This window comes from Haliaeetus leucocephalus, unplaced genomic scaffold (assembly GCF_000737465.1).
Source record: "Haliaeetus leucocephalus isolate CR32 unplaced genomic scaffold, Haliaeetus_leucocephalus-4.0 Scaffold526, whole genome shotgun sequence".
Lineage (NCBI taxonomy): Eukaryota > Metazoa > Chordata > Aves > Accipitriformes > Accipitridae > Haliaeetus > Haliaeetus leucocephalus.
This window is the reverse complement of record NW_010972962.1, coordinates 1,917,824-1,942,074: the sequence shown is the minus strand read 5'-3', so window position 1 is coordinate 1,942,074 and position 24,251 is coordinate 1,917,824. Positions and strand designations below refer to the sequence as shown.

Sequence of the window (24,251 nt, the reverse complement as noted above, 5' to 3'; positions counted from 1 at the left end):
GCCAACATCTGAAGTTCTGGCTATCCTGCTTGTATTTAGAGAGATTAGTTTTATTTTAGGAACAGCTCTCTCAAATCTGTGTATAATCACATAAACACAATGCCAACTAGACCTGCCAGAAGTAAGACCATGCATCACTGACAGCCTTTCAAAAGTATCCTATGTCACACATCTGAAAGTGTCTTCTGTTGCAATTTGCCTTTAAATTCAACTCACCCCCCTTTGAGTAAGATTTCAGCACAGTGGTGAGCTAATTAACACTGCCCTCCATGTAGTTATTCGGAGTATTTACCATACTTTATTTTTTGCAGTACTATCTTCCTATAGATTTATGATAGCAATTATACCTATTTTTTCTTTTTAAGAAACTAGTTTTTCTTCTATTATTCCTTAACAAAACATTAAGATGGTTGGCATTGAATTATTTAAACTCTCCCACAAGTATATTTAGCGCTGTTGCAACTAGTGGGGAGAAAAAGGCCTCTGTAAACCACTCAAAGGTCACCTTGGTTGGACTGCAGTATACAAAATACAAAGGTGGCTAAAAATCACCAGCAGCACCAGCAAACCTTCAGAAACAGCTAGAATTGCTCTGGCTTCCAATGCGTGACAAATAAAGCTTTCCCCTATTCCCTAAGTTTTATGTCTTTCCTTCACTGTATTTTCACCTTTAAAAGTGCATTTTGAAAATTGATAGTGATCGTTGAGATGCATTCTGAACAAAAAGGGAAAACTAACCACATGACTTTATATTTTCCAAGTTTCCTCATAATACGAGATACTGGCAGCACACAGAATTCGGAGAGCTGATGGTAAGACCACAGCAGGGATGGGCTGATTCATCAAATGTGGATAGCTTTTAATCACACTATGATGCTGCAATGCTTTTTTGAGGACTGATTCCTCACAAGACACACCTGACACTGGATCTTATTTGGGTCTTGGTTTTAGATCAACGTGTCTAATACAACAACTGCTGACTGCGTAGCTGCAAAGATACTGCCACCAGCTCTGTCGAGTATCTTTGACTCCAGCACAATGAGTTGCAATAAAGTACAAGTTGTGCAGATGAGGAATCTCTACCACACCAATGCTGTACAGACTACTGAAGAGACAAGTTGCTGAATTTTCTGAGCTCTAACTACAATGCCAAGAAATACTTGTGGCGACAGAGCTTTCTTGTCACAGACACTCTTCTACGGTGGTTGTACAATTGCACCTTTTGTCCAAATGCTGAATTTGCTTAAGGGTGGGTGAGAGTATACATTTTTAAAAATACAGACAATTCTTAAAATACATCATCAGGTCACTATGTTACTGATCTTCACTTTCAGTGGAGTTAAAATTTCCCCAAAGAGAGGTATGAGTCTGTCCAGTATTTTCCTTTACTCTTGAATATTCACATTTGCACATACAACATGATACTCATTTGCAAGAGCCTGGATTCCCATTGTGTCCTCAGGTCCCATTCCACTTTTAAAATAGGCAATGATAAAAATACTGAAGGATGCAGTACCACATACCGCCTGACAAAAATGCAAGTGATTGTATGCCAACTAGCCACAGGTTACTGAGGGTCATCTCCCGAGAAATAGCTTTTGTTTGACCCTGTGGTGGAGGAAAAGCTCCTAAAACAGAAAAGAAAACACATTTAATGCTTCTGCAGCAGGAACGATAGCCTTAATGCATGATTCTTTACCATCACTGTTTCTCCCAGCAACAGTGCCCACAAACGATTCATTGGTTAGTTCTGTATTATGCTGTTAAACTTCCAAAAGTGTCTCCGGCATTAGCAGTTATCTTCAAGAAAATAAAAAACTCCAAAACCTCTTATCTTAATTATTAAGAACAATTTTCATTTCATTTGGATATAAACTTTAAGCATAAACTTCAAAGCATTCCTTAAAAGCAGCTCTCCTCATTGTATTCAACCTTTGCAGGGAGATCCGACTGCCAACTGAGTTTTCTGTGTTATTTTTGAACATTTATTAACATCTGTATGATCAAATTGAATGAATTCCATATTAAATTTTACAGCTACTTGGTAATGATTTTGTATACTGTGAAGAAGAAACACATATATACCTTCTTCAAGCTTCCTCTTGAAAATATAAATATACACACACATGCTTGTTTTTTAAACAACAGTTTCCACATGTTTAAACATTCATTGGCCAGTCAGTCATATAGATTAAGTAAACATTGTAATTTGCCACGTAGTTTTCCAGAAAGATTTTACTGAAATGCCTGTTTAGATGAGAAAGACTGGCAGGAGATACAGCTGACAATTAAAAAATTCATTTCCCCCCTATTTTGACTTTTTTTTACTTGAAAAACTAAATTAAATGTGTCTGAATACATCAGAGCTTTATAATCATAAGCAAATTGTTTGCATATAGTTACATCAGCAAATTAAATAATTTGTGTTACATTTTACTGAGATGCAGAAAACCTAGATGATATGAACCAGTTTTGTTGTTGTTAATCCTGAACAGTAGATATAAAAACTCTAAATAGCAGAGAAGATGATGTATTTGCTGCAGCATTATCGAGTCCCAACTACTCATAGAAGAACAAGAGATGAATGATACAAAGAGTAAAGATACAGCAGTGTCAATTTTTAATCTTGGAAACCACACAATTTGGGCAATTAGATACCATCAGCAACTTATCTCTATGCTTTGCATTTGCAATCACTGGAGGAATTGCAATCAAGCATTTGAGACAAAGCTTTTCTTCCTGTATGAATGCTCTTAAATTACAAAAAAAAGTGTCTAAAAAAACCCCCTTGATGAGTCCCATCCTCCTCTCACCGATATGTATTTTCACACATGGGCAGATTTGCCACACCATTTATTCCCCAATAATTCTCACTGCTAAGCTTCTATTTGTCCACTTTACGCTACATTTGCTCTTCCATGGCCCATTTGTTTTTCTGTACCAACACTGACCTTTGGTTTAAATAACTCTCCTTCTTCCTTGGTACAGACAGCAACTGTCTCTTCCCCCTCTCCCAAGCCAACGTGTATCTTACAGAGAAAATGATCCTTCATTTTCCTAGCTGAGACAAGCCAAGCACTTTTAGTTGTCCTTCACAGAAATGACTCCTCCTTCCCCTTAATCATCTTAGCATCTATTATCTGTCCCTCTTCCTGGTTCAGTTCCTATTTCTTGAACAGGGATGATGGACCTGTATGCAGAATTTCCAGATCAGGTTTCAGATTTGGTACAATGAAGAGTATTTCCGCAGCACTGGTGAAAAACCTCTCATGTTGCCCTGTATGACACTGCTCACTTTTTTAGTTACACCACACCAGCTGGCTTATGATCAGAGTGAGTGAGGAGCATGATGACTTCAGTGTACAATTACTCATTTCCAACTGATAAGCTCCTAGTTTATAGTTTGGTTTTTTTTAATTAGTCTCCAAGTGCTTTTGTCCTGCTAAATGTAATCTCATTTGTGTGACTGCAGTGTTCAAGGTTATCCTGCTGAAGACTTCAGAGAAATCACGAACTTGCCAATACAAGCTTTCCACTAGCTGCTAACATAGAAGTCTTTGGGTTGCTTATACCTACAGATATTAAGTGTAAACTGTTTTAATTTTATAAATGAAATGTGTAAAATGCACCTGTAAGAAAGGATGGGATAGTTTCATATTCAATTTTAGGCAGATACCTTAAAATTAAACAAAAAAGTGTCTAATATTACAAGTTTTCCCCAGATCAGTTAAAGTTCTTAACCCTTAGGAATACAGCAAAAAGGAAAAAGGTGGTTTAGGCTTTGTTTCTTCCTCTTCGCCCCCCAAAATATGCCAAAAGAATGTACTCCTACTGATGATATTGTCAATGCAAACTTTTAAAGTTTCACGTAGCATTGAATGTTAGTCCACCTTTATGAAGTAAGCTTTAGGAACTAAGACAAATTCCTAAGCAGTGTGTATTTAAATAAATAAATGAATGAATGAATCAATCAAAATGCTAAAACAGCTCTAAGTCTTAGGAACACACCAACTTGAGACAATGTAACACATCAATACAAAGCTAGCTCTTGAGCAGCTTCAGGGATTCCCCTCACATGAGGCCTCCCAGGGGTTTCCCAAAACCACAACAGTACTTCTGCAGTAAGCCAACAGAAGCAATGCAAGCACGTTCTCAACTGGCATAAATGGTAGTAACTTTGAATTATGCTAATTTATGCCTAATAAGGTCCTATGTCATAGCATTTACATTTAAAACATGTCTTATTAATTTGTACTGATTACATTGGCAAATTATAACCCATTATCCTATATTGGAAGCACATTTCAATGAATAAATCTGATTATATTCACTATACTCTCTGAAATTCTGGTCTAGTTAGATTTTTTGGGTATGAATTATTTTAATGGTATTTGTGAAATAATGTCTCAATAACATGAATTCTTTACCTCCTATTGACTACACTTGTAGTTTTAAACAGATTCACAAAGTTATTAGTCTAACAAAGTCCAATATATGCATTTGAATGCAATTTATATAGCAGGGTCTGACTTTTGCCATCAATGATGGCTGAGTGACAGCAGTATTTCATAAAACAAAATACAACTTGGCATTGTTAAAGAATTCTATTACTCTTTTTAAGCACTACAATTGATAAATTAAGCACTCAAAATCAAATTAAAGCAGTCTTTGCAATAAATCATCTAACAGAAGTAGCGTCTTTGTTTAACATAGTCACTCTGGAATATTAAACTTGGTTGATTGGAGACACTGAGTATTTTCCCCCACTCAACAACTGTGATACTTGCTAATGAAAAGATTATTTTTCTTCAGAGACAAGTTGCATTATTTCCTCTGGAGTCTTCCTACTCAGTCTATGTTTGATAAACTTCCTTTCCTGTATATCAAAATAAAACTCTGTTTTTTTCCTCTGGATTTTCTTTTTTATTATGATGAATTCCTCTGCTTTGTATTCTGAACAGACACCCCCCATCACTCTCCCCACCCCCACTGGAGGGCTGATGACATACTTCACTATCAACTGGATGGAAAACGAGAGCCTTGAGGAAACACTTCTCCAGCTATAGTTTCAAAGTATTTACCTGATATTTTAAATCACGTTTGCCAGTATCCCTTCAGTAACGTTATTAATGCCCTAAGTTCATTTAGATTCCTCTGATCCATTAACACTGAAAGTATATCATGATAGAAGTGATCCTCAGTACCTCACAGCAAGGAGGCCAGTACTGACAGCACAGGGCTGCACATCAAGACTCCAGAGACTTTATGCTATGTAATTCTTGCAGATCCTTCCACTCATAGCATCTTTGTTTAGCTTAAGAGGAAACAGAAGAGGACTATGGTTTTGGACTAGACCTGCAGACTACTTAGATCAGTTTTTCTCTAATAGTACAAGTGCCAGAGGAACAGGCTAAACAGCCACACTAAGCAGATAAAATAACCTGCCTCCCATAAGAGTCTTATTTAATCCCTTTCAGTCAAGAACTTGCTCACTTTAAACCCTGAAGGTTTTCTATCCCTTCCAAACTTAACATAAGCTCTGAATACTTTTACTATGCATGTAAATGTTCACTACCTCTTTGCATCTTGCTTAATTATTCCACTCAATGAAATCCCATGGCAGCAAGTTTCACAGCTGAACTATATGTTATTGCAGAAAAAAAGAGGATTTCCTTAGATCCGTTTTGAATGTGCCAGCTTCCAAACACTACCCTGTTCTAATGTTACCTGGATAATTTACCTGTCCTAGATAATTTTTTATCATACTTTTTTGCCACATAAAAAGTAGTAATTACATCTACTGTATCTGTGTGAAGAATGTATACGTATTCTTAAACCATTTTGAGATCCTTGTAAGAAAAGACATTAACAAAGCACAATTCTCTTTGCTAGATACCATCCTACCTGTTTCATAGAAATGTGTCAGGAGATCCTCCTTTTCAATGAATCGTTGGTATAGCCAGTGTGTAAGAGCTTCAGGCTCTGCAGGTACATCTTTAACTGGAAAAATCCTACCAAAGAAACAAATGTAAATTAAACCTCGGAAATTCATTCTGTATGTGAAGAACAAAACTCTTCCCTTCTGCACCAGCTCACCCCAAAACAAAGAGAACAAGAGTTGGGTATAAATCTAACTGCATGGTTCATTCTCTCTCCGATTCACAGATCCCATAGGTATTAAGGATACAAGACTGGACCATTCCAGGTTACCAGCCAGATGCACACAGAAGACATAGGCATTATTAGCTTCTATCAAATGCTCTACTACAGCATTTGATCAAAGCTACTAAGTTGCTGGGTTTTTTTAAAATAGAATACCACCACACTATATTACTATCCTTAAAAAAAAAATACAAACCAAGAAGCAATAAAATTCATGCACCAAAATAGAAAGAAATAAAAGACTGAGAAGGTTCATCCACAGTTTTAAAGAAACAGTTCTTCAACAGGCAGAAGCCACGTGATGACATCACTAAGTACCAATAGCTCTTCTGTATCCCAGAAAACGCGTCCTCTGTGCTTTTCAAAGGACACCAGCATCTTTGTCTGAAATTTCTAAGGCAGGTTTTACACTGAAAACTGACCATGTAACTAAGTGTACTCAAATATTGCTGCTCTGTTTTAAAAATCCCAGTGGAAGAATAACCACTGTTTTGGTACTTCTACACTGAATACTAGGTCTACTTAGAAATTCAGATATCCAGGGCAGAATTCACTGAGATACATACATACAGAAACCCCTGAATAACCCACTGGATATCCCTCACTGGATTTTTTTTCAAAATAGAATGTCAAGTCTTACAGGAATTGTGAAATCTCCTCAGTAGACCCTAAGTGCCTTTTGATATATACAAGAACTTATATATCCACTATGTTTCACTGTGAGGCCAGTGCAGAAGAGACTTGTGTATCAGGCTAGCCTGAAAAATGCATACGATGAAATGTAAGACCTTTAATGTATGTTTCTCTTTTCAAGTGAGCTCCCATTCACCCTGTCATCTATGCCATGCTTCTGTTTTTGTTAGTGGATTTTTCATTTAATTTCATTTTCAACACAGTCTTGACTGATTATACTGAAAAGAATTTGAAATAACACCACAGTCATGTGGGCAGTGTCTGAACAGATATGGGAATGTCAGACTACAGAAATAAGACACTTCTGCAGAATGCTATTGTTGTTGTTACTGTTTTCAACATCTTCACTTGCTTTGCTGCCAAGTCATTTGTACCTCCTCCTTTCAGTCTGATGCACGAAAAAATAAGCTGTAAGTGGAGGAGAAAAGCAGCAAAGCATTGCTCTAACGAGCAAATTAAAAATAATGGCGCTTCGGTAAAGAGAGATAACATCAATATAAGGAGATGAACAGTTTTATTTACCAACTATGGCATCAACATGAACTCAGATATTTCTGTAGCCTTTGTAGCAACTCTACCTACATCTTTCTCACACTGCGGTATTCTTTGTGCTCCAGTAAAGCCAGTCTTGGTAACCAGAAATTAGCAACTGTTATGTCAGGTAAAATACAGTTTGAAGAAAAGTCTTTGGCCAAAGACAAATGTTATGAAATAGCTGGTGGTCCAGTAAATAGCTCAAGTCCTGAGCGTGCTTATTAACAACAAAGACAGATAATAAAGAACTATTTTATTTTATGTACAGGCAAGTAAAAAACACCACCACAGAGAGAGGGCCATTTTTGTTGAGGGTATAACACTAAGAAAGACTCTCTGTCCCCAAACACAACTGAGCTGCCAAGCACTATTTTTACTCTCTTCTGCCTATCTGCTGTGAAGAGATAAAAAGACTCAGCAACCGAATATTGTGTTTCGCAGTATATTTTTGAAGGACAGATGCTTGCTTATGCAAGTCTGAAGATGGTTCAGAACTAACAGAACGCGCGTGTGGGCTCAGGACAGAAGTCTAGAGTTACCTGGCTTCATACGCAGTTTCCATTGTAAGCTGCAGATATTCTTCACCTCCACCTTCACTTCTCAGTTACCTAATGGGTAACAACTCTACAGCTCAATAACCTAGTTAAGCCTGGTATTTTTCCAAGATTGTACCTTCTAGTCTGAAAACATTATCACGAGATCTTACAAGATACTCATTAGAAACAATTTATGAGCTGGAACTTTAGTGGAGTAGCAAAGTAGTGTAAGTGATACCACTATTGTGAGAGACTAACGGAACGCAGCACACCACTTTCCGTCTTGAATCCATCCAGGCTCTTGCATGAGCCAATACAGTATCAGAATACTTGAATCTCTGGATATAAACTCCGCTTCTTAAGAAGTTTAAGAAGCCATCACGGTTACACCCAGTTTGAATGATTATTAATGTAGAGTGGAAAACAACTGATTTTCCAATAATGCTACACTGGCGGTCACAATTTAGCAATGCTAAGTGCTTGTGTATCTAGAAGCATTTTCAAACATATTTTTAGGTTATCCAGAGTTATTTTTACAAGTGGAATATTCTTACTACTGACTGAGCCAAGTTAGAGATGATATGTTTAAAAGAAATCCTTAAACTCTGGAAACAACCCCTTCCTGTACTAGATAAGGTGAAGCTAAACCCCCCTGTATTTATACTAAACATACTGCAATATCATCGTTCTCTGCCCGTCAGATGGCTCATTTGGCATCTGTGTTTTAAAAAAACACTGTCTTTAAGGAGACTGGGTTCAGGAAAGGTAACTGAGAAAGTCTACTGTTGCAAAACTCTCTACACAGATGATCCAAAACAACAGTGGAAAGCCATTGCTCTGACTGGAGCAGGGTCATCCTCAACCATCGGCTACAAGGTCTGCCAAGTCTAGTGTTAAAAGATGCAGAAAATAGTTTCTTCTTTTCAATAAGATATGTAAACAGTTGTCAATGTAGTCACAGCATGAGCATCATCTCGGCTCTACCCCACCTTTGGGTACCCAGCATCAGCAACGTCACTAAAAGCGAACAGTTTGCCAATGTCCTCAGGAAAATAAAACATTATCACCACAAAGAACTGTCCTGACAAGGAACAAGGTCAACGTGTAATATCTGAAGCTTCTGGATTCTCTTGGGCACTTGAATCTTTCTAGCTTTTGGACAAAACTAACCTCACATTGCATGAAAACAAGAGTGTCTTTGTTCTTGGTGTGGCAAACAATGAATTTAATAGCACTGAGTGAGATAACTTGACCAGAAAATTCAAGTGGAATGGAAATACCTCCTTTCATTTCTCATCAAGGGAACAGCTGCTTTGCTATCATAAGGGGAAGTGGGGAAGGGGCTAAACTTCAGTAAAAGCAGTACCACCATGGGCTGCACCCTGAGAAGTTAAAAGTGGTGGTGGAATTAAAGATGTACTCCGATGGGAGTCTGCAAAGCTGTCTCAGTAATGAAGCATTATCTTCTAGCTGGAGGTTACCTATCTGCAGCTGCAAGGTGACAACGGCTGTGGGACACTCCACGTAGCTGACCGAGGGATGGCAACTTTCTTAAACCACTACAAAAATGTGTATTTATGTCCCAAACCAGAATATATTAGCATAAATGACAGTCCAGGAAAGAAAAAAAAGTTCTTTATTAACCCCTACTCTTTCTAAATCATAATACTGTTTGCTGTTTCAGTGACTCTTTAAATAAGCTCAGCATGATAGCTTGTTGGTAGATCTCAGGCATGACCAAACGTAAGTTACTTGCGTAAAAAAGCGTATTAAAATATATTGCTAAACTGGATGCCCTTCACTGACATTTCTGCAAAACTCATCAGCAACCACAATGTATTCCATCTTATAGCTGAGTCTAGTTTATTTCAGTAAATCTGTATCAATGTGGACACAAAAAAAGAACTTTCTCAGTAGCTGAAAGCTTGTTTCAACAGCAGCACAGTACAAAAACTGGTATGAGAAAAAAGGTGACATAGTACTTATCCGCATTACGACACAACAACAGCTGAGTTGGCTGGAAATAGCATGGTACTTTCATGCAGCATAAATGCAACTATCCTCTGCAGCAGAGGCGACTCTGGCTGGCTCTGACTTCAGGGCCTCTACACCACAATCACTATCACATAATGCAAATGCCAGATATGGTCATAGAAGGGCATGACGCAGCGGGAAGCTAACGCAAAAAAACCCAATCCCATGCCATTCTTGATTGAGGGGAAGCTAAGCATCAAACAAACTTCATACCCAGGGTTTTTCCAATTTTTAACTCTTGCGTTTTGACGACAGAACTCCAGTACACGTGAAATCTTAATATTAGAGAAACTTGGACATCAGCTGAGAAACACCACGTCAGTGATACTAAGAAAGTGACTGGTGTAAGAAGAAAAGAAATAATCCCAAAACTCAATTCACTGTGGGGAAATGGTGGGAGCTGCGAATAGTAGCCAGTATATGGTCTTGATACAGAGATACCAAACCATTCAGCTTATTTCTGCTGAGTGTAACTGCAGTGAATCTGGATTTATGATCAATGTACATCACAAAATGACCCAAGCATAAAGCTAAACCATTCTGAGAAGAGGAAACAAACCTTTCCAACAGACTCATTAAAAGGCAAGTCTCATAGTGATGCCTCTAGTTAGAGATGCCTTGCACCTTCCACGGTTTTTTTTTGGTGCTGACTGCTTTAACAGATGGGTTGAAATTCCCCCCCAAAATCCCAGTGCTGTTTGACCTGGAAGAAGTTAATTAGATATTTTCCTTGAGTATTATCTTTCAGGGAGCAAACCCAGTTTTTCAGCACTTTCCAATGTCCCAAAAAGACAAGTCTGTCAACGTCAAAAAATTATTCGCTAGATAGAAGGGTAAGTTCTCAAAGCTTTGTGTTTTGAAGAATCTGAAACTTGGTAATTGTCCTTTTTTCTAGGGGTTTCTTTTGACATCCTGAGGAAAATCAGGCCACAGCTTAGCCTAATTATGAACTTCTGAAAAACATGTCATTTGTAGTGAAAACTGAAGTTTGAAAAGCAAGGTTCAACTCATTATCAAAATTGAGCTTTGAAACAAAAAAAGATTACTGGATTAAACTGATCCTTCTCTGCCATTTCCATCAGGTAGAAAAGAATCTAAAAATGAAAACATAAGGCTGCTTGCTGTGTCCTCTACACTCCTCTGTTGCTCCCGAAGTAGGATGAAAAAGAAATAATCCTGCAGTAAAAGGACAGGCTATTAGAAAACACTAGATTTGAAAGATCGTAAGGCATAAAGAGACAGGTTGTGACCAAGGGGAACAGCAGAAAGGACTGACTGAGCGACCAGAACAAAAGAGGCTCTGCAGTCTCCTCTGCTCCAGTTTGAGTAGCACAGAAAACGTTGCTTTTTTCCCCACTGCTGTCATACATCAATTCCTCACTCCAGACTACTCTAAAAGGGAAAAAAGCATGTTTAAATCCCAATTCTCCTTTCATACAGTAGAGATGGCATCTGGACAAAACTATTCTTTACATTTTTCAAAGGGGCGCTTTTTTTTTTAAATTTTTTTTTTTTTTGCTATAACTCATTTAAAAGAAATAATAGATGAGAAACTAGTGTGCTAGAGCACACAGACTCATGCAGAACTTTCTCTCTCCTCAGTTATTTAAAAATTACCCTTAGATTTGATTTCAAATGTAATCTCCCAAGACATTCCAAATTACAAACAACGAGCAAAATTTTATTGCACTAAATGCAGGAAAATGTGGGGGAATAACAACAATCTAGACATACTAGATATACGTTTCATGAAAATTTCAGAGGACATCTATGTCAAACGCAGAAAACCAAAAACACCTCTGACATTTTCCACCTTTGGAAGACATTTTTCACATTTCCATCTTTTTAAAGATGGAATCCACTTTACCTTTGGGTTTTCCTTTGCTAACTGAGTTTGTTTCAAAGAGTTAAAGAAAAACACCAACTTTACAAGGGACGTCTCAGGGCTCAACACAGCACAGGCCTTTTCAAACCTCAGTCACTGATTTAATCCTTGCCTACATTGTTAAGGACAAAGAGTAGTTAATACCCAATTGTTATAAAAATTAAGAATTATTGAAGAACCACCTTGAACTTGTGACCTGCAGAATAAGCGCTGGCCTTCCCAGCAACAACCCCAGATACTCTAATGGCTCTGTTACAGCAATGTTTTGGTCTCCACATGGAAGATGAACTTGAAGTAGTAGTTTAGGTTTCCTGGTCAAGCTGTACAGCTACACAGGTCTGGTGTATCACCCTCCGCCCCACGGCTTGACCAGCTCTCCAGGAGCAACACTGCACAGAAACCTCCCAGGACACTTTTCAGCACATTAAAAGGCAGTTCTGCGTTTCCAAACAGAAATGCCAGGGATGAGAGGAAGGAGGTTGACATGGCAAGGATCAGCTAGCTGGTCACGAAGTACAGCTGTTTTAGCATGCACTGTTTAACCAGCATAAAGGGTTTTGGTGGTTTTTCCAGAACTGCTCCTGATTAAGATCTGATACAGAAACAGGCTTGAGACATCACCGTGTTTTCAGACAAGTGACGACACCACCTAGGAGGCACACATGCAAAGCTCCTGAGAGACAGTTTTCTACTGACCATACCTATAATTTCAAAAACAAGCTCTAAGAAATTGATGTCAGCCCACTGGGCTTCAATCATCTGGCTTCCCAATCCTGGACAAAGTTCAATAAAGTGACAGCAGAGATGAAAGGTTTTCTATAACACCAGAAATCCTACGGGAAAGAATGGTTGTTCCCTACTCTTCCTTGTCTGCCACCTCTAGTTTTCCAAGCACATACTCCATCTTCACAGGTTCTCAGTGGTACCAACAAGTCTGTTCAAATCATCAATACATGATTTAAAGTTGTCAAAACCCTGAAGGTGCCCATCATGTTATAGCATTCTGCTAAAAAAATAACCCCTAATGAGTAAAGTCAGGTGATCTGGGAAAAATAAAATAAAAATCAGTTGCTGTAATGCCCTGAAGGGAAATTTCTGTATAAGCAGTAGAAAAGGATGATGCAACATGAGTAAATTCATGTACACATGCTGTTCAGTCGCTCTCTGCTAATCCTGCCATGGATAAATATACCCTTTACATAAAATAGAAAAATATTTTTAAAGCCACACAAAAATATCTAAAAATAAATTTTATTGTCAAAAACACTGAAGGTGAAAATTGACCGTATTCATTCCAAACTACAGCTCTAATTGCAGATTCAATAAAAGGTCTTAGCATATCACAGCTAGATGATACACTAAATCTGGAAAAAGGGATATAAAAGCAATGTGACTTTTTTGGTATATTATTATTCTGGGTAGTCACCCTCAAGCACAGTTGCACATTGTGTCAAGGAAAATTGTGTAAGTCCAAGTATAAGCAGGTTAAAAATGGTATTAGACAATTTCACGAAGCCCAGGTCCATCAGCACCTACCCAAAGAGCAATCCAGATGCGACACCTGCTCGGAACATGTTAACAGTCACTGCGTGTTTATGCGCAGAGGGAAGGTACATAGGCGGGCTGCCTGCCCATGCCTTTGCTGCTACTGCCCGCTGTCAGAGTCAGGGTACTTTGTTAAATGCATCTTTAAGAATTGCTACTCTGCATCCAACTAAAGCCCTTACAGTCCAGAAGACATGTGCCTAAACTTGAAGTGCCAATATAAGAATTACCAGGACTGGAAAGTTAGCCAAAGCTCCAGTTAAAACCAAGACACTCAGTTCTCATTTCAGAGGTAGTACATACAGCTCTCAGCCTTCAGAGACATATCGCTGCATCAGTTTCCATTTAGGGCATACTTCAAATTTTTTTACAAGGTCAGCCATAACAACTAGAGGTTATTTAAAAAAAAAAAAAAAAAAAAAAAATCAAAGAGAGAGGCTTGCCCCTGTCCTGTCTAAACCTAGTGATTTAGACCCTCTGGAAGAAAACAACAAACCTACACCCAACAACAAACAATTTCTAATATTTTGTTTAGAATGTTAGTACTACAAGAACTGTAACATTACAGTTCAATGCAAGGAAGGTTACATCATCTTTATGGTCATGCTCAAAAATAGGTTTTGAATATACACATTTAGAAGCAGGAAGTTAATTCAACTTAAGATAACATTCTCTCTTTTTTAAAGGAAGTATTTTTGGAAATACTCTTTAGTAAAATTCTAAATACATTCAACTTGCAATTATCCCAGAGATCCGAGTACTAAGGTGACCTGAATAAAGCACAATAGATATTATGATATCTTACATAAATTAGGGTGTAAGTATGTTCACCTTCAAAAAAACTTGAAGGAAGATTTCTATAAAAAGCAGGGACAGATTTAAACATGGCCATGGAAAGGAGCTCCAGTGAGCAGCCTGTACTCTGCATCACACAATACTGACACAGCAGTGATGCTGGAGAAGGTTATTACCAGCTAAACTGCCATCCAGGGGATCCACACAAGGATATCCAAAAGCTTACTGTAAAAGCCTAAAAGCTCCCCAAATCAGCAAAAGGGAATTAAGGCAAAATAATGCAATTTGGGGATAAAATGTGATCAACTTATTTGGTATAGCAAGAATGTTAAAATATTTCTGGAGATTTCAGACTTGCAATTAACTGCAAAACAAAAGCAAAATGCAACTTCTCTCTCCATTAGTTTAGGTCTCGAGACAAAGAATTGCTGACGAGAAAAGTTTTAATAGTATCCCATGCTAGGTGTCAATTAGATATGCTATTATTTCCAGAGTGTTGCTCTGCTGAAATATTAAGAGTATGCTTTGAGTGAAAAAGCTGACATTTCTTTGTCAGAAAGTTAAATACAATATATAATAATTTCTCAGGAAACCTGTTATTTAATAACAAAGTGATTTTTAATTTGTTGTCATTTTTTTTAAAAAAAAAAAAAAAAAAAAATCAAGCTAGGTTTACCAGCACCTTAACATTAAAGTGGAAAAGATGACCTAGCCATCAAATATATTCCCCATAACTATATTCAGCCACAGGACATTAGTCAAAAACCTAAATGTGCTAAGATATAGAATGATCACTGAACTTTTCAAAAGAAAACCATGTTGTGTTTAGATAATACAAGTTGCCCACGTGTGAAACGCACACAGAAAACACATTGCTACTGATTTCCCATATCCTGAAACATGAACGTTACTAATCTGTGAATTCTTGTTTTATAACGTTTTAGTTCAATCTAAGAGCAGAAGATTTATTTCCTACCTGTAATGTACATGTGTAACCGTGGGTTGTCGGTAGCCAAGAATCCAAGTTTGGATGTCGATAGGTTCACCTTTGGGATATGCAATGGTTGTATCTATCACCCACTGGAGGCTTTTTGATTTGCTCTCTAGGAACAAAAAGAAACATGGTATAAAAAGTAATCAGAAACTGCATGTCCCTTATTTGATAGTTACTCCATTTTTATATTACTTCATGAGGTATGAGGCACAAATAAAATAAGACAGCCAAAAATCAAATGCAGATTTCATTACAGAGCACAGAGGTATTCTTACAAACTTCAGCTAGACCAAGATTTTACTTTCACTGTTATTTCTGTTGTTCTTACACATTGTAGTACACAGAATAAAACAAGTTCACTCACTGGGTATGAGTATAGTCACATAACATGTTGACTGTCGTGGTTTAACCCCAGCCAGCAACTAAGCACCACGCAGCCGCTCACTCACTCCCCCCCCATCCAGTGGGATGGGGGAGAAAATCAGGAAAAGAAGTAAAACTCCTGGGTTGAGATAAGAATGGTTTAATAGAACAGAAAAGAAGAAACTAATAATGATAATGATAACACTAATAAAATGACAACAGTAGTAATAAAAGGACTGGAATGTACAAATGATGCGCAGGGCAATTGCTCACCACCCACCGACCGACCAACACCCAGCCAGTCCCCGAGCAGCGAATCCCTGCCCCCCAACTTCCCAGTTCCTAAACTAGATGGGACGTCCCATGGTATGGAATACACTGTTGGCCAGTTTGGGTCAGGTGCCCTGGCTGGGCATGAGAAGCTGAAAAATCCTTGACTCTAGTCTAAACACTACTGAGCAACAACTGAAAACATCAGTGTTATCAACATTCTTCACATACTGAACTCAAAACATAGCACCGTACCAGCTACTAGGAAGACAGTTAACTCTATCCCAGCTGAAACCAGGACATGGCCCAAAAGTTAGGTGCTTCCTGCCATTCACCAAAAGGAAAACTTCAAAGAAAAAAAGTTCCATTTTCTTGGTCTGCACTTTAAGCACATTTACAACTGGGCCTTCATAAGAGCTCGCAGTTGCAGCTCACTGATGAAGCAGCAGCGATGCAGATTCCTCAAAGGTTCTTAAAAATCCAAGTTACAGGACAAAGAGGAAATACACCATTTTGTGTATTAGAAAGCAACAAATAGAAGATGGTCAGTTTTCACAATGAAGAGGAGACTGCATCCACAAGGTTCCAGAAAGACTGATACCAGTACATGTTCATATGCTGCTCAGCATATTTAGAAAATGAAAAAAGGATCAAAGAAGGTGAAAATATTTGCTATGAAGATTATTCAGGAGTGTCAAATTTAAACCTGAACATAGGTTACAACGAGCAATAGTCAAGGTCAGATATCAACCTAGCCATGACCTCTCCCTGGCACGTCTTCAATTCACAGGTTTGCAAAGAGGGAGAGCAGCAGATTTGGAAAGCAAACCAGGAAGGAGGGGCACATTGCCAAGACAGCACTTTGAGTTTAGCTTGTCAATTTTATATCTGTTCTGTGGGAACTGGAGCTGTCTTGTAGCTGAAGTCATGTTATGTTCAGGCTAGTATAGTAATATGCTTACTTAATGTTTAATACACTAGTGTAGTAATATGCTTACATCACACCCAGCAATTATCTTAAAGCATTTAGAAAGTTGACCATTAAAACCAGTCACCTGTTGCAGAAGCATGTAAGAGGTGTTAGGTCTTAGTACAAAGTACAAAACCCTTCAAGCCTGCAGCTGAGATAGCTATGAAAGAAATATGATAGAGGTTGACAAAAAACACTGTTAGCGTGAAGAACGTGCACAGGGATAGACTGTTCACCATCTTTCTCAATACAAGAATAGACATATTCAAAATGAAACCAAGAGGAAAAGTTTTCAAAGCAAACATAGTGAAATGATTCTTTGTGCAGAGGGGAATAAAGCTGTGGGGAACCCCTTGCCAAAGGTTGTCAAGAATACCGAGGGTTGGGTTCAAGAGGAAGTTGGGTAAGTACATGGAAGAAATCTGTTGAAGGGTTAACTAAACAGGCAGAGACCCCTATCTGGCTCAGGAAACCCACCCCACTGGAAACGGTCAGAAGCGAGGAGCATATACAGGAGAAGTATGATGCATGTTTGTTGTGTTCACACTCTTCCTCTGATACCCACCTGGAGTCATGGACAAGATGTTGAGCTAGACAGATGTTTGGTCTTGCCCAGAATTGCCACTCGAATTTTACTGAAGAGCTACCACACACATGAAGAAATCTGCACCACAGAGTCTTGAGGTGCACTCTAACAGCCAAAGTTATTAACACTAACTAGTACACACATGCAAGGACTGACTCAGGAGTTTCTACCAGCATTTAATTTGCATTTAATTTAATTTGCATCCGAATTAAGTGTGAGAAGACAATTACAGCAATGCTATCACATATATCTATCAATTATTTTAACAAGCAGCTAGTGTTTTCATGGCATCTACTCAACAATGGAGTTGTACTGCTTCATTACAAATGCACATACACTACCTGAATAAGGCTAGACAGTATTTCCTAATATTTAGGTTATGAGTTATTAGTAGCATGCAATGTCATATTCCAAAATTTGACCAAGGGCAAGCTACACAGGTCAAGCTGAAACGTCCAGTGTCACCTTTTGGAAACGCAGTATTTTAAAACCCCAACAGACACGTGAAATGAGAACACAAAGTCCCATTAGAGGCTCCAGGCTTGCCAGCATCATGACAGAGTGCTTGTCAAGTCTCTCTTAAGAAAAGCGCTAACTACAGAGTCCTTCATTTTAAAAGTAGCAATGTATTAGAGAAAAGCCAATATGAAATTAATAGTAAATCCACAGAAGTATTCATTTAGAAATGGATTTCGGAACAAAGCCATTCAATTTATTATTTTCCCAGATGTAAAGTGAGAATGGATAAAGACAAGTAAATTGCCTAAGTGAGTAAGCAACAAAGATCATTAATTGCAATTGAAAAGTGCCAGATGAATATGGGCACATTATCTTATTATTTACAGTAAAATGTTTTAAAATAATTTATTAAATATTTAGCTAGTATTTCAAACTGTTCTTTCAGTGGATAATGGTTCAAACTTCATTATGGGAAGACTCCTGCAGTCCTCTTCTGTGATGATTTCCTACCTTTTGCATTTGTGGAGCAGAGCTGCTGCATGGATTCCTCAAACCAGCTCCAAACTCACCTCCAGTCCCTTCCAGGGCAGGGTGGGGAAAAAAACCTGCCTCTGACAGCCTACCAGGACCCCCAGCGTGGCGGGGCAGAATTCGGAAGGTAATGTCAGCCTCCATAGACCCTTCTTTAGAGCAAGCAGGTCTTAGTGCAGCTACCTCCACGTGCAATTACCAAGACATGCTATCAAATCACAGTCATAGGCATATTTCAGCATGCTGTGGTTTAAATTAAGCCTTACATAATAATACAAGATGTTACACTGCCAAAAAACTCTAAGCCACCAAGGATTTCAGAAAATTGATTTTGAAATAAATCTTGCTGTCCTTTTTGGGGGGGTTATACTGTGTTGTGCCCTCCTCATAAGCATATTTATTTTAAAGCCACGAAGCTCTAATAGATCCTGAAACTGAAAAAGAAACAGACAACTGCATACCACACAAACGGGTAGGACCTTAGTATCTCCGAGGATGCTGCTTTCAAGCCGACGCAGATCTTTGAACAAGAATAAACCCTATTATTTTTTAAATGGAGCACACTAGCAGAAACTCAAAACAGAAAGATTGCTGCATTAGTTGTAATACGGTGTGAATCTCAGGTCTAGCATTTGTAGCTGAAAAAAAGGGAGTTGCATATACCTGTTCAAGAACAACTTTTGCCAAGTTCAGGTTGGCCAACACAGCCACAGATGTTTCTGACAGCCAAACCCTTTTGAACTTTCTACCTACCATTAAGAGACACCCTCACCCTTCATTTCTAGTACCTGCTGAAAGATTGAGAAGCCTGGCTGCCAGACACTTCAGCAGAAGAAACCTCTGCAGAGGCCAAATTTAAGCTATCTCTCAGAGGATTTGTTTTTCTTCAGTGATGTCAGCCTGCTTGCCACTTTCAGTGCAGATGGAGGATTTTGATTTCTCAAATTGCCTCAAAATGTTAGCAGTCTGATTCTTTTAAAATAGTGCATAAATGCTCAAAACAGGCCTGCAGGCATCTGTCCTACACAGCTGCATCCAAACCATGCAGTAATAATGTACCTTAGTATGAATGGTACATACTTGTTTTATAGTGCTAAGACAAGACTGAACAATCACATGTAACAGTAGTTTTCCAGCCTAGACAAAAAAAAAAAAGAAAAAAAAAGAAAAAAATTTAAACAGTCTCCTAACTTGTTGGTTTGTTGTTTTTTTTTTAACCAGCAGAGGCAAATCTTCATAACTATTTTTTTCCTTATTTTTGTTCTAGCTGTGGATTCAGCAATAGTAAGTTGCTTCATACTTAGTTATGAAACAACTTACCATCAGCATCTTCAAGACATTCAGTGCTCTTCATCCTCTATGATCCCCTCACATCAGATACTTAACTGTCTACAATTACAAATTTTGTGGGGTTCAGAGCTTCTTTTTGTCCCCTTTATGTCCTCCCAGGGGTTACTCTCAACCAATGCTAAAAGCCAGATCTGACTATGCGCAGGACTCTTCAAACCCACCAGCAGACCATCAGTGTTTACCACTAAGAAAAAGAGCGAGTTACAAAGACAGGTTTCAGCAGGAAACCTTGCCTCCAGCCAAGCTCTAGATGGTGTAATACTGCCGGATTGCATCCAGAGTGGAAAAGAATGCACCAGCGAGGCATGAACCTGAGGACCTCAGCTTCCACTTGAAAACCAAAATATTTACTAGCATTCACTAGTATTCAGGCGTGGTTTCCTGAACACTTACATCACTCCAAATGCAGCCAAAAGAGGCTGTTACCTCTCCCTGAACAGCAATGGGTTCTTTTAACTTGCCACTTGTCCTCTACTTGTCCTCATGTGATCAACTGGACCACTGACTTGAAAATTAACTCTTTTCCCAAAGATTAGCTCTCAGACTGAACATCTCACTCTTCATCCCAAGGTGTCTCCATAACAAATCACCTGGAACAAAACAAAAAGCCCCTTTTCCAGGATAAAAAAAAAAAAAAAAGCCTTCCCACATTTTATTCAAGTCACATTCCTCATATAACAGTGAATCAGAAAGTTTGATTAAAAAAAAAAAAATCAATTATGAAGCCCAATGTCCAGCTCTACAGAAGGGAAAATTGAATTTCTCTGAGAAAAAGCATCAGAACTGAATGTACTGTGCTGCATTTGAAAACAGTAAGATAAGATTTCAATATGGCTCTAACCAAGCTCATAGCAACCTCTTATCAGACAAAAAATTGCTGCATGGTAAAATAAAGCAGAATTAAAAACCATACTAGAGGCAAGGGTGATCAAAAATAAGCTCTGGAACACATATCTTCAGTGAACGATTGCTCTAAACTCCTTTGAATTGCCAGCTGTTTAGCACTTAGAATATTTTGCTAGTTCTAAAACTCACAAGATAATTCTTATTAACTGAAGAAACGTACTTGCAACTATGTCAGAAACTAAGTGTTGCATTAAAAAATTAAACAAACAAAACCAAAACCAAAATTAAACAAAAAAACCCAAACCATAAAATACCACCCCCCCCCAAACACACACTGGTACCTACAGGATTAAGGTGATGATGCCTATGCATCAAGTATTTTTATGCTGCCCATATTTCCATTCTGCACTAAAACCTTCTCCTGGAACATAGGCACTGGCACCAGCACTCTGTTTGGGGGGCACAGCACATCTGACCAGAGGGATGCTTTCATCACCCACCAGAATTAACTTATACCATCTTTTCAGGGACAGACACCTCTTAACTACATTGTACTTTCTAACTTCAAAAGCACTCAAGCCATCAAGTCATAGTACTACCTTTCCTATATGTTTTTCCATCCTTCTATTTATTCAGGAATAAAATTGTACAATTTCATTACAATTAAACAAGTGTTTCAAAAGGCAGCAAAAGCAACAACTGTTTTACTCATGTAATTTAGTATTTACCAGCAGTAAGTTAAATTTCACCCCGATGAAGGCTAGTAATTGAGACTTGAAATATGAAAGAAGGTTTGGAAAACTGTTAGGAAGAAATTAAGGAAATATAGGCTGCTTGCCTTAGAAAAGCAACTGATGAAGAACTGATCAGTTTAAGTACAAGAATAATCAAATAGTATTGATGGTCTCGCTCAGGAACATTTTTTCTTCCTGTCACTTTACAGAAGAAGAATCGGGTAATAAACTGTGGGAAATTCATAACTAGTATAAAAATAAACTGAAAAAGGGATTTGGTGTTAAGAATACTAATATCATAATTAAGGCTAATGAAATTTCGGGGAGGCTACTGAACCTTGCACTTCACAACATGAACCCACCTCTACCAAAGGGATGACAGCAATCAGATTAGCAACCATATAGAAGAAGGACAGATGATGTAGCATTTAGCTGTTGCACAATTCTTAAACTACTATTTGAATGCTGTAACTCCAGTGACATTTGATGTACAAAAGCAAGTTAGTGGGCTGGGAAGCAGGGGGGGTGACATGATGAAAGAACTGTATGCAACTTGGTTTGTACCAAATTAGGGTGAAGCGTAGCAGTATATTAAGAATGAACCACCTTTTATTATAGTTGCTTTTGTTGTCTTTTCTCCTTTCACCCAGTATTATACACCATTCCAGTTTAAGTACTAATAAAATGACAGCACTCAAGAACACCGCAACTGTGTATCATGACTCATCGTAACATAGCTACTCAGGAAACTCAACAGGAAGGGAACATAATTTTTGATGATGAGGAGTTACTCTTAATCTATAAACCAATTTAACTAAAATCAGGTGGGGGGGGGAGGTGCACCCCCATCATTATCAGTAAAGCTTGGTGGTAACAAAAAGATTGAGAGAATGATAAATAATGGAGAAGAAAGCTTATTAGAGTAAGCTGAATAACTTGGTAACCCAGGGCACCAGGAACATTGTTAAATAAGACAGTGTAAAGCACAAGAAGTGGTGCAGAGGAAAAATGTTTTCAGTGAACCATGAAGTTCAAGTGTGATGCTACTGACACACAAAGCCACTTCCCAAGCAAAGGAGTACAGTAACAATGTACAAAAAGTTTATATGCATTCTCTATGCAAGACACTGGTGAAACCTTTACTGTATATACCACTTCTAGCACCCACAACTCGATGGTAACCCAAAGAGGACACAGGCAAGTATCGCTGAACCAGGTTTTTTCATGTGGTTAAAAGAAGGGAAAGATAAAAGAGAAAAAGTAAAGATGATCACTAACTCGTTAAGCTTCTAACTTTATAATATAACCTTATCAATTTATACAATTATACCTAACTGAACATTCTTCAAAAATTTTCTGAAGTGGCAAGAGTACAGTAAAAGCATTTGAAAGGCAGAAGATTAGAGGAAGAGTCTTTTTTACAAGATATAGATCAAGAATTAACCTTTTGTACATCTCTGAAAGAGAAGTTTTACCATGCTAGAAACATTTTTGTGAGCTTAGAAGAGAGGACTTTAAAATACCCCAGCTTCATATGTATCAAATACTACTCTTTTGTAGCATTAAAAAAAAAAATTTACTTTCACTTCTCTTTTTCATCCTTTTAATTATGTTTTCATGTCCATTACTCTGAAAGAATGATAGCTAAACCCACACATTTCTTTCCTATTTTTGCCTACTTATCTTGCCTTCTGTCTTTTGAGTAGGATGGACAGATGTGGTTCCACTGTATTTCTGAGACAATTCCTTTATTTTAGTACCCAATTAGGTCAACTACTACCAAATGCTCATTTCTCCAGAGTCTGAATCATGCCACTCTTAAAAAAAAAAAAGCCAGCTAAGTTCATAGCAATCTAAGAGTATGAAAATATAAAATTGGTATTTGATGACTGCTTTCGGTCCCGTTCCAGAATTAGAAGGCCTGTAACTCACATTTGGGGAACTTCTTACTTTTCGTACCTTTTTGCCTTTGAGACAGGAATAAATAAAACAGGAAGAGGCCAAGTTTTTCTCCTTAAAAAAAATAACTGTTAACAAGGACTAAGGTATTCTGTTTCTCTTTTAAACCTAAAATCTCCTAAGACAACAGGGGCTTTCTTTTCTGAATGTAGCCAGAAAGGAAACATTCTGATGCATTCTTCAGCTTGATTTTCAGTTCATTTAAAAATCTTCCCTCCACTCCTGCAAGAACATAATCTCCATTAATTTCCTATGTTCACAAGATTAACTGCAGAACTAAAAATCTGAAGCAACTTCTGCATGAGGCTTCCTGCTAACCCTGAAATTTGAACTTCAGCATAGAAAAAATCCAAAGTAATCTGCATATGTGGCTTCATTAGGATGGATCTTTGGTTTGAACTGCTAAATGATTATAATAATTTGGCTATGGAAATACCAGCACCACCCATTAATAAGAAACCACCACAACCCTTGAAATCCATTGTTTCTATATTAAGTAGCAGAAATCCACAACTAGGTTAAGTAAGATCTAACCCTGCTCTCTGAATGAATGAAATAGTTAAATTTAAAAATTGAGAGACTAAAAGCACCAAGTCCCATAACTAGTGCATTATCTATATCCCAGCTATACTCTCCCCTATAGCCCAGGCATCCCAGAACAGTAATATTCTTACTCCTTCAAACTCTTCTAACATAAGACAGCCAAAACAATCCTTCAAATCTAGTCATCAGTGACAGTTAACTCCAGCAACAAAGGGGACAATCATCATAAAAATCTGTAGAGAATAGAAGAACTCAATAGAAAAGAGTTCAAGAAGAGGAATGAAGTATACAGTACTGAATGCAAAGAAACTTTTAAAGCCAGGAATAAAAATTTGAACATGGTGCATATTCCAGAAATACTTTTACTATAGTTCCATACTACCATAAACCAGTGCAACTCATCAATCGTGCTGAAAGGAGAAGCCCACCTTCTTGCCCACTCTGGGTGCTCATTCCAGTACC

The 24,251-nt window shown here is 38.0% G+C and overlaps 1 protein-coding gene across 1 annotated transcript in view; it reads right to left on the bottom strand.

Annotated features, from left to right (window-relative positions):
* Window positions 1-357: 357 nt before the first annotated feature.
* Window positions 358-24,251, bottom strand: part of LPGAT1 (lysophosphatidylglycerol acyltransferase 1) — a 62,237-nt gene continuing 38,343 nt past the window's right edge. Inside the window, exons 5-7 of the mRNA XM_010576425.1 lie at window positions 15,161-15,287; window positions 5,905-6,011; window positions 358-1,628 (exon numbers count right to left, since the gene is read on the bottom strand). Of these exons, the coding sequence (XP_010574727.1) occupies window positions 1,477-1,628; window positions 5,905-6,011; window positions 15,161-15,287 (386 nt within the window). The 3' untranslated portion in view covers window positions 358-1,476. The remainder of the gene's footprint in view (window positions 1,629-5,904; window positions 6,012-15,160; window positions 15,288-24,251) is intronic.